This window comes from Podarcis cretensis (genome assembly GCF_951804945.1).
Source record: "Podarcis cretensis genome assembly, chromosome: 4".
Lineage (NCBI taxonomy): Eukaryota > Metazoa > Chordata > Lepidosauria > Squamata > Lacertidae > Podarcis > Podarcis cretensis.
In genome coordinates this window covers 70,646,813-70,658,334 of record NC_137173.1, presented here as the reverse complement: position 1 = coordinate 70,658,334, position 11,522 = coordinate 70,646,813, and the positions used below count along the sequence as shown (strand labels likewise).

Here is an 11,522-nt window from a genome sequence, read left to right as displayed (position 1 = left end):
TAACTGCCACCTTTTTTCTGCAAAGAATTATACGTAACAGAAAGCAAGGATTAGTCATTTGAAGCACTGCACTACGCAAATCCAAATGCAGAAAGTTATGCAGTTTATTTGAAGAACAAGATGTACTAATAGCAAAATCCATATGCATAACAATTAAAAGATATGCAATTAAGCTGTTTTGTATCCCACTGCCTCTTTATAATTAGAGTTCATGCTTCAGAGTACACAAGGAAAAAAACAATAAAAATGAAAATGATTAAGTCAATTAATGGGATTACTTGCAAAGAACGTGAGTTTGCAGCTCTGTGTAGAAAGTGTATATTTTCCAGCCACAAACTGAACATATATTTAAAATCTAATTAATGTCAGCAAATCATTTTTGAGCATTTCCATGGCAAGAAAAATAAAAACCCTTTGATTTTCTTTCTTTCTTACTGCCCTATTAAACAGATTCTCTTACTATGCAAGCACAATTCCATTGCATCCAAACCTGTTTACAAATTCCATCCAATACACCTATGTATAAACACTTGTTTGACAGCGACAGATGCAATTCCTATGGCATTCATTTTAGATAAACAGAAATTGTGACAGCAATCCCTTGGGCTCTGTTGGAGCGTTTGTAGCTTTGCTCTGACAGCCATCAGACTTTGTTAATTTCCGACACACATAATCTATTCAAACCAATTTTCCTTTAGTAAAAAAAATGTATGGCATCATCATATCCTTCCTGGTATAGCGATACCATCTTCTCCTGGCTTAGTGGGAAAAGAGCCTGGTGGAGTCTTGTGAAGTTCTCTAAGGAAAAAGACAAATGAAGGATCGTGACCATTTCTTTTGTCTGAGTTAGTTTTCCTTTGAGGTAACATATCCTTAACTATAGTAAGTTTTCTTGAAGGGCGGTATCCAACACTTACTGTTTTATTATCATTTATCTGGTCCTTCTTCCAAGTAGCTCAAGTCATGGCAAATGGGCTTTATCACATATTTCCCTCTAAAAGTAAAGTGGGTGACCATAGTAACAGCATGACAGTAAAATCAGGCCTTCCAGAAAGATGGGGGTGGTTTCAACTTTAAGGATTGTATACTACGGATGTTGGTTATCATTACAAAAAAAATAATCCAGCAACCCTAAGAGTAGAAGACTAAGGGCTGTGAATTTACAACTGCACTCATCCAACCATAGATGCTTTGAAGCACTTATGGACACACAATTATGACCATGTTCATGGAAGGGCATATGGTCCACCGCTGCCTCCCACTTCCCTCTAGTCACTTCCGTCTTCCCATCTCCTTTTTACCCGATCTCTCAAACAAGTAGCCTTCTGAGAAGTTACCTTATCCAATCTTCTAGCCCTGGGACTAAGAGGCTGTATACTTTCCAGCGAGGGAGATTCAGCTAACTCTCTCTCCTCCTGTTCTGTCTCTTCTTGTTGTTCGCTTCCCGAGTCTGTCCAACTCCCGTCTTCCGAACTGTGACCAGGTCAGTACTGCTCAAGTGGAGCCCCATGATCCTTGTTCTGAGCAGGGAGAGAGAGGGGCTCCTGTCACTCCTCATCAGAGTAGTACTCCCCAGCCTGACCCCTGACAATGAGTGATCACCAAAGCAGAACAGTCCTCATTTGCCTGCTCATTAATGAATTGATCAGTATCTGCCAGTGTCATGACTGTAAACGAATCTGGACCTGGATTTCTAACCTTTGGAGGTCCATGGGAAGATTTGTTATGTTTAAGAGAATGCCATGAGAACCGCCCCCTCTGGTTGGCTCTTAGGCCCCTCTCCCTGGCCACTTCTCCCTCTTTCAGTCCCACCCCCACTTTGCAACACACAATTTGCTTGACCATGGAATCTTGGTAACAGCTGGGTCTGGTGGATTAAAATGGATCCTCTTAAATTTGCATGATTTTAGAAAGTGTTCCCCACCATCAGATCAAAGCTTACACTGGTACACAGTACAAGAAAATGTCACAGGTGTGCTTCTTGTCAGCACCAAAAAAAAAAAAGCACTGATCTTCATATATCATGAGTTTTACATAGGAGGACAACAAAACCACCAAGAATATAAATGTGGAGACAGAGGTGAACTATAATCTGATGACTGTTTTCAGGAGGCCATACGTAAAAATTCTGATTTATAAAGGTCCATGTTTCACATCCATGTTTTTACACTATGGCACTGGTAGAAAGCATCAATTCTACACTTTTTAGAGTAATGTCAATGGGGGCAGATGTGATCTGTTATTTGATGATGGATGAGCAGGTGAAATCTGTGCAAAAAGAGGCAATTTCAAAAACAAAAAAACAAAAAAAACCCCACACATTTTAATGGATTTAATCTCTCTCTCATCGGTCTATATCTATCTATATCTATCTATCATCTATCTATATCTATCTATCTATCATCTATCATCTATCTATCATCTATCATCTATCTATCATCTCTCATCTGTCTGTCTATCATCTATCTATCTAGCAATCTATCTATCATCTATCTATCTATCTATCTATCTATCTATCTATCATCTATCTATCTATCTATCTATCATCTATCATCTATCATCTATCATCTATCATCTATCATCTATCAATCTATCTATCTATCTATCTATCTATCTATCTATCTATCTATCTATCTGGTATTCCATTCTTTCTCCTGACTGGTGGAGTCATTCTTTCCTCTTTCTTCCTCCCCACAGTCAGACCATTTCCCTTCCTACAGCATCTCAGATTGTGTCTCCTCCACCCCCCAACTCTCTGCTGTCAATTTAGCAGCTCAGGTCCCAGTCTGAGCCTTGAAAAGCACACTGAGTTGAAAGAGGAAGTAGAAACATAATCAGTCTTCTGAGTGTCTCTTTCAGCTCTATGTATTTTCAAATGGGGGATAAAAAAATCCTAACCATCCTTGCCACCTAATAACAAAAGGAGCAGTGAGGTGGGCAGGGACTCAGAAGATTAGAAGCATCATAGGTACCACACTGGCAAACCTTCATTATAATATAACTAGACTCCTAGGTTTTTTAATTGTCGCTGTTATTTCTAATCAGAACAGTCTGTTCCTAATAAGACAAAGTCAGCCCTTAATCACTGGTGTTGTTTTGAGTGAGTGCAACGTCTTGGCTTCAAATTAACATCAAATTTGTAATGCCATGAACATACAGAGTGCAAATATAGCAACAATATTTCAAAGATGAAGACATTGTTTTCTGCCCAAACTCTTGATCTTTTTGGATCCAGCTCATGGCTTTAGGTACCCTTTGGATTTATTTCACTTCAGTTCTGTGTATATAGACAGTTCAGAACACCACACACCAAGTCATGATCAGGTTTCCTCCCATTTGCTAAAGCCTTGCATCTTCCTTGTGCCAGCATCTGAGTGACTGAAGGGACTTCCAAATGGAAGTTCATGGTAGAATCAGTACTGCCTCACATATGCAAGTTCTTTGTATACAAATCTAATAAATAAAACAATACTAATAAGGAATAACTGGTACTGCCTCTTGTTTTTTGCAGTGACAACACCACAACAACATCAAAATGCCAGCATAACAAAAAAAAAATTCCAGATTTCCCTTATTGCAGAAAATTCAGTAAGTAAAAATAACCTGTTATAAAATCTGAGGTCAGTGTTGGGGTGGAAGCTCATTAGCACATTGTCTTTGTATAGTGATGTTTCCAGTGGGTGGTGTTTTATACTACACTCCTACTTCTACCCAAACTCCCTGCAGCCATTTTATTTCTTGCAGCCCAAACAATACAAACGTCTATTTCCACCAGTGGCAACTTGCTAAGGCATGTTCTAATTTCAGCAATCCAGTTAGGCCGAGCTGTGCTCTTAAGAGCTTCACATAGTAGAAGTGAGGGATTAGCTAAGACACCAATCAAAATACATGCATGGGGCTCAAAAAGTATTTTGATACAGAGGTCTTGTGAAGACCTCTCCATCCCTCTTGTGCAAGCCTTAATCAGATAGGTAGATATCACTCTTGCACAATATCTCAGTATTTTTAAAAAAGTGAAAGAAAAAAATGAGAATAATTGAAATGGATATTCCATGATGCCCATCTCCCCCACCTGAAAAGCATGATGATAACTGAGAATGATAACATTGATTATTGCACATTTCTAGGATCTTCTAAAGAAACGTGCATCTCCAAGCAGAGGAATACTTGCACACATGCCAAGGAACAAAACAAAAAAGCAGAGGGGCAGGGCCAGATTGATTGAAGTGGGAAACAAAAACCATCCAGATACATTCTATCAACCTCTGTCTCATTTTTCTACTTGTGCTTGTCTTCTGTTGATCTATCATCCAAGTGCATGCCATGCAGTCAACTGTTTATTTGAAATTACATGAATCTAGGATCTGCTGTCACTAAACTTCAAAATTTCCCTTTGGAGATGAAAATCAGATACAAGATTTTGCTGCACTTCCAAATGAACCTTTTTTTGTGTGAAGAACACCTTGCTTCTTTACCCCACTTTCCCTTCTCCATCCTCTCAACGCCATTCTTAAGGTGCCCCTGAAAGTGTTTATTACCTATTGAGTGCTGCAAGCTGTGTGAATGATTCACTCGGAGCCATCAGAGAGTAACAAGAGCTTTTATGATTTGGTTGCCAACAGTGCCAATAAAGCATAATGAGTTTAGCAAGATAACTGACTTCCTAGGCAGCCAAAAATTAGAACTGACAGACAGGTCCAAATCAGAGGTCGGAGCCCAGAGATGGTGGTCGTATTTATATTTATTTTATTGTTATTTTGACTTTAAAGTTCGATAGATAGCCTTAAGTGGAGCAGTATATAAGCAAGACAGGCAACAGTCTATCCCACACACATCACCATAAGCTAAGCTGAATGGCAGAATTTCCTACATCAGGATTGCTTAACAACTCCCCAATGCCTCTTCTCTTTGTTTACAATCTGTGGCTTCTTGACGTCCATGTGATCAAGGACAAAACTTCCAGAGCGGAATGAGAAAAGAGTCCTCCTGCAGGTTTAAAGATCCAAAGCTGCAGGAGGAGAAGTTTCAAAAGTCTTCAGGAAGGGATGGTGAGCATTAATGAGCCAGCAGGGATCCAGCTGAAACTAGACAGGGTGACCCCCCAAGAAGGGAAAAGCAGCCTTGGGTGTTTCAAAACTCCCTATTTGTGGCTGCAACAGTAGCAGGGATAGCTTAACTCTCCATTTAAGATGCTCCCTCATCCCCCCAGAAATAACATTTACTCTGCTTTCTCTTGCTGCACCAGACCCTCAAACGCACTCCTTAATAATTCATAGGCTATTGGATTTTGAGACATTATTTCTCGTAATCCACACACATATATTACAAGCAGGAGCGATATTGTGAAATAGGGTGTAGTTAAAATCCACTTAAAAGAGGCACATGAAGCATGAAGACTAAGCTTAATGGAATATACACCTGCAAGTAAATTCAGGTATCTAAATCTATGTAACTATGCTGTGCTCATTCATTTTAGAGGGCCTGGTGTTGCTTCATCAACCACACAAAGTATAAGTGGATGGGTAAATGAATAAAGGTCTGTCTTTCTCATCCTCTAAACCATCATTCAGCAGAGCACTCCAGCCTTGCAGAGGACCATTGCAACAAAATCCCACTTTAAAAATACCATCCATATCTGAAGATTAGCAAGCCAGGTTAGCTACAGGGGTGTCAAGAGTTATGCTATGGCTAAAGGGGCATCTCTTCTGATTAAGTAGTCTATATATTTTTCCTAACTAAATCGGGAAGAAGAACATACCCTCCAACGATTCTAGATTCAGGTAGGTAGCTATGTTGGTCTGACGCATATAAGGGTCTGGTGACTTCTGTTTCAATGTATCTGAAGAAGTGTGCATGCACACGAAAGCTTATACCCAGAACAAACTTAGTTGGTCTCTAAGGTGCTACTGGACAATTTTTTTAATACCCTCCAACATTTGTCAAATGAAAATAGGAACATCCTATTCCATTCCCTTCAGCATTTCTCTTGCAAAAATAGGGACATCCAGGGCTTTTTTTCAGTGGGAAATCACCAGAACTCAGTTCTGGCACCTCTCAGGTAGGTGCCATTGCCATTCTAAGAGAAAGAGGGAGGCACTCATGGTGTGTTCGTGACATCTCTTTTTTCTAGAAAAATAGCAGTGAGGAAATCCTATTCCATGCCCTCCAACATTTCTTTGATGAAAATAGGGACATCCTACAAGCTGGATGAGCATTGTGATACATATACCATATTTTTTGTTCTATAAGACTCACTTTTCCCTCCTAAAAAGTAAGGGGAAATATGTGTGCGTCTTATGGAGCAAATGCAAGCTGCACAGCTATCCCAGAAGCCAGAACAGCAAGAGGGATCGTTGCTTTCGCTGCGCAGCGATCCCTCTTGTTGTTCTGGCTTCTGAGATTCAGAATATTTTTTTCTTGTTTTTCTCCTCCAAAAACTAGGTGCGTCTTATGGTCTGGTGCGTCTTATAGAGCGAAAAATACGGTAGATGTCTCTTGCTTTCTTGGAATGATTATCAAGCCCTGTCTTGGCCTTTTGTTAGCATTTTGTTCTGACATAAGAACCAGTTCTTTTACGCACTTACAAAATCACAGGGGGAATCATTATTTTTAAAGGAATAAAATAGGGCCAATTGTGGGCATTGCAGAAGCATTAGATCATGCAGTTCTTACTTTAAACAGGTCAACAGTCCTTCTTGAAGCAACATAGTTTCTCAACTGAACTGAATGGCGAGTTCTCAGGACACAGTTAATAAAAAACCAAACACATAGACCCTGGAGACAGTCGTTCATTTCCATTTATAGACGTGATCTGCAGCTCTCCTACCTTAACAAGATCCTCCCTGGAGGCAAAATTTGAAAGCAAATGATTTTTTTCCATTTTTAGCACTAGTGACTGATACAAAGAGCCGATTTTCTGCTATCTCATGAGCATTAGGAGGAAGAATTGAATCAATGCAGCCCCTACAGAAAAATAGAATGATAAACATTAGTCAGCCTTAATAATTAAACACCATCTAAATAATTTAGGAAGGATGGAAAGCGCTGTTTCTCCACAGTTATTACAAGACGCCATCCACACAGAATGCTCTCAGTAGCATTTCTCTGGGGCTTTACATGAAACCAAATTTAAGAGGATATTTGTAAAAAGAAATACCCACCTAAGTTTTGTCATAGCTTGCTGTTAGTGGTCCAAAGTGCAGTTTTCTAGGATCTTCTGCAAATTCATAGGTATTTTTGGTACACTCCTGAAAAAGTCCCCCCCCCCTAAAAAATATAGTTATGTACAATGCTATTTTTCTATTCATTTCTTACAAACCCTACAAAGCAAAACATATTTCTGAAATAAAAACATTTGTACCATCATAAGCTAGTTGAGTGGGGAAGATTAGGCAGTTTTTGTATTTGTTTTTATTACCATTGAATCCACATTTCCTAGGACTCTCATGATCAAATTAATCTGCAAACAGACACAATTTCATTTATGCTTACCTACAAATCACTACCTTTGTTTTAATAAAATGTTTAGTGACACCTGAAATTCTAGTCAGCCAAAAGACCACGTACTGAATGAGAAACTCTTATCGGATCCTTCACAAGCAAAGAACATCGTTGAATAGACTGAAAGAATCATGCAGATTTAAATCACAGAAAGCTGTGGGTGACAATTTTCAGTTATTTTTAATGCCACAGACTAGGAGTTGTAATTTACTAAGATGAATGCTCATTAAAATGCAAAAACAGCTTAAACAGCTGCAGGTAGCATATGGGCAATACCCACGGCAGTGGAAATTTAAGAGAAAATTAGTTAAACAGTAGTGATTTCCCACCACTTGCAAAAGCCTTTGAAAGGGTGTGACCAAGGGTAGTGGCAATGGCCTGGGGAAAATATGATACAGAGAACCAAGGGTGGTAGTGTGTTTTTTAGATCAAATGGCAGGTTCAACAGATGACTCCTGATCAGATATAAACTGCTGTTGGGCTTCAGCGAGAACCAGCAGCAGTAGCATTGAGATAACTGAAAGGGGAAGAACAGAAACTTCGTTGTACTGCAATTTAAAGAAAATGGCATTTGCCTTGAACTGCGGAGTCACAAACATTGTTAGCACGTACTACAAGCAGCACGTTCCACAGAGTCACTGAATTGCTGTGTTGTTAAAAAATACACTTCTAATTATAGATGCTGTATTTAGCAGTTCTGATTTCTGAAGCAGATACTGAAGTTCCACTAGTGCAGATAATTATCATGAACCCACTTCATGTCAGATTCATTCAGATTTATATTCTGTTCCAGGGGTTGGTGGATTGTTAGGGTAGATTTACACTGAGAAGTCGCATTATCAGGATGTGAATCGAAATGTTCCTTTAGATGTGCGTCCCATTGAGCTTATCAGGCAGAGTCCATGTTGGCATGCCTAAACGCAATTTCCCGCAGTTCTTTAAGGGAAAGATATACACAAGGGGCAGCATGTTAAGCAGCTTTGCTACTGAGCATTTGAGTGAGAAGGACAATGTCTGCCCTTACTACAAGCATTGTGTGGTGGTCAATGGAACACCACAGTGTGCAAGCGAGCAGTTGGCTAGCTACGATCACTGGCATCATCCATACAGTTGCAGGTTGATTTCTCTCCATCATCTCCATCAATTTGCAGGACCAGCTGGTGGTTCACACTAGAGCAAGAGTGGGGTACCTTAGGTTCTAAAGATGCAGTTGGACTACATCTCCCATCAGACCCAAAAGGAGCCACAATACAACAATATTGGATGAGCCACAGGCTCTCCATCCCTGCTGGCTTCCAAGTACAGTGGTACCTCGGGTTACAGACGCTTCAGGTTACATATGCTTCAGGTAACAGACTCCGCTAACCCAGAAATAGTACCTCGGGTTAAGAACTTTGCTTCAGGATGAGAACATAAATTGTGTGGCGGCGGCGCTGCTGCAGCGGGAGGCCCCATTAGCTAAAGTGGTACCTCAGGTTAAGAACAGTTTCAGGTTAAGAATGGACCTCCAGAACGAATTAAGTTCTGAACCCGAGGTACCACTGTATATGCAAGGTTGTGGGGCAGAAAATGAGAAGAATCTGCAGAAATGAAGTGAGAGGTTTTGCACATTCCTGCTTCTAATCTTCCTGGCTTCTTTGAGTACCTTCACACCACCGTGAAGATCTGTGATCCACCCTGAGATCTTTTGATGATGATGATTTTATATATATATATATATATATATATATATATATATATTCATCATAATCAAAAGATATATGTCATAGATAGCTTTGCTTTCTTAGTTATCTCTAGCTACCAATTAGGAAAACTGAAAATAACAAATCATTAATTACCAGGAATAAGCAATTACAATTACTAATTACTAATAATGTTTTCATTATTTTTACAAACAGATTGCGCCTACATTGGCCATTGCCAATTCCACTAGCTATGTCAGCCTATTTTGCCTTTGACACAAAATTAAACAGGCTATAGTAATTTTTTAAAAGGCGGGGGGGGGGGGGGAGAGACTGTCATTTCTAACTACATGACCGCTCGTCACAAATACTTACTTCTGCATACATACTACAAAGTAACCGAGTAAGAATTAGAAAAGTAATTATATAGGTCAAAAAAAATTATTCGCCGTCACTGCCCATTTCCCCACATATAATCTTGCAACACACAATGTAGGCAAAAGGGTGACAGTAAAAGATAAGAGTATGTTTTCATAAATCTATCACTGCTCCAAAATGTTTAATTTGGAATATGCTGGCAAAAGCGTGTAGCTGCACTGTAGGTGTGCAAGATACTGGTCATATTATTATGATTTTAGTTGATAGCATCCCAAATGAGTAGATTTAAGCTATCTTTTAAAGATTTGCAGGTTCTTTTTCAATTACCTCTATATTTTCTGGCACTGTTAAAAGAACAGTGGCAGTCACAGATCCTGAAGAAGCTCCTGCAAAGGCCTTCAAAAACTCAAGTAATTTCTTGCCATGTTTGGAAAGAGCATATGCTGCCCCCAAGTGGTATATCTCTAGAAACTGACAAGCTGCAAAGAAGAAGCTGAGGTGATTCATTTTTGCTCTGGAAAGAAAGTTTAGAAAGGATTGTGAAATATTTTTCAACCCCCCCACCCCCCCCAAAAAAAAAGAATTTTCCACTCTGGTGTGTGACATAAGGCTTAGAATCATCAGGGCATTTTTAATCTTTAAAAAGATACAATTAAGTTCAGCTTCCAAAAATAATTGGAAACTTGCATTAATACCTTTGAGGCTCTTGTCAAAGGTGCTTTGAAATACAATTTAACAAAGTGTTACTTTTTTCCTACTTCTCTAACTGTAACTTTATTTTCTATCTTTAAAATTCACTCTGACAATTTACTTTCTTATTCTACTGTAAGACTAAAGCAGTTCTTACTCATACCTCCAACCACTTAGCTGCTTATTCAAGCAGGTGTCTTAAACCAAAAAAATATGTAAATACTTGCTGTCATTACCCACAATATTTCGGAGCGATTGGTGCTGGCTAAAATGCTTACAATCCCTAGCTACTCCAGTAATTCATCTGGTCATTCAATTCCTTTTAAGCATTTATATTGAACAACTAAAGCTGCAATCAGGGACGCAGGTGGCGCTGTGGGTTAAAGCCTCAGCGCCTAGGGCTTGCCGATCGAAAGGTCGGCGGTTCGAATCCCTGCGGCGGGGTGCGCTCCCGCTGCTCGGTCCCAGCGCCTGCCAACCTAGCAGTTCGAAAGCACCTCCGGGTGCAAGTAGATAAATAGGGACCGCTGACCAGCGGGAAGGTAAACGGCGTTTCCGTGTGCGACTCTGGCTCGCCAGAGCAGCGATGTCACGCTGGCCACGTGACCCGGAAGTGTCTCCGGACAGCGCTGGCCCCTGGCCTCTTAAGTGAGATGGGTGCACAACCCCAGAGTCTGTCAAGACTGGCCCGTACGGGCAGGGGTACCTTTACCTTTACCTTTAAAGCTGCAATCACATATAAAATTTCCTGGGAGTAAGCCCCACTGAATGCAATGGGACTTACTTCCAAGTAAAGATACATATTAGGGTGCTGAATGTCACATCTATAGAGAGATGTGGCTTCTCATCCATGGCCCTATTTTCATGATAATGTTTCTTTGAATTAAAAAATGCTACCATCAGCATCTTGTACAAAATTATAATGAACTGGCAGTGCAGTGAGACACTAAGCATGTTTACTCAGAAGCAAGTCCTAGTGAGCTTAGTGACACTTATCTGAAGACAATGAGGTTCACTTCTATCTTTATGTATTGATCTTTGCAAGGCAGCTTAGGGTTTCTGCATTTTAGATACCACCTACATCAGCCTTCCCCAATATGGTGCCCTCCATATGCAGTGGACGAGATGGTTGGATAGTGTTCTCGAAGCTACAAACATGACCCTGACCAAACTGCGGGAGGCAGTAGAAGACAGGAGTGCCTGGCGTGCTCTGGTCCATGGGGTCACGAAGAGTCGGACACGACTAAACGACTAAACAACAACAACATATGC

General features: G+C 40.1%; 1 protein-coding gene across 1 annotated transcript; it reads right to left on the bottom strand.

Annotated features, from left to right (window-relative positions):
* Positions 1–674: 674 nt before the first annotated feature.
* Positions 675–11,102, bottom strand: PNPLA4 (patatin like domain 4, phospholipase and triacylglycerol lipase; the record flags this gene model as incomplete). Its single annotated transcript, XM_079972146.1, is given in 8 exon segments — positions 675–707; positions 710–877; positions 6,827–6,874; positions 6,876–6,963; positions 7,161–7,169; positions 7,171–7,247; positions 9,888–10,074; positions 11,035–11,102. Coding segments are annotated over 8 exon segments (678 nt in total).
* Between the last annotated feature and the right edge of the window lie 420 nt (positions 11,103–11,522).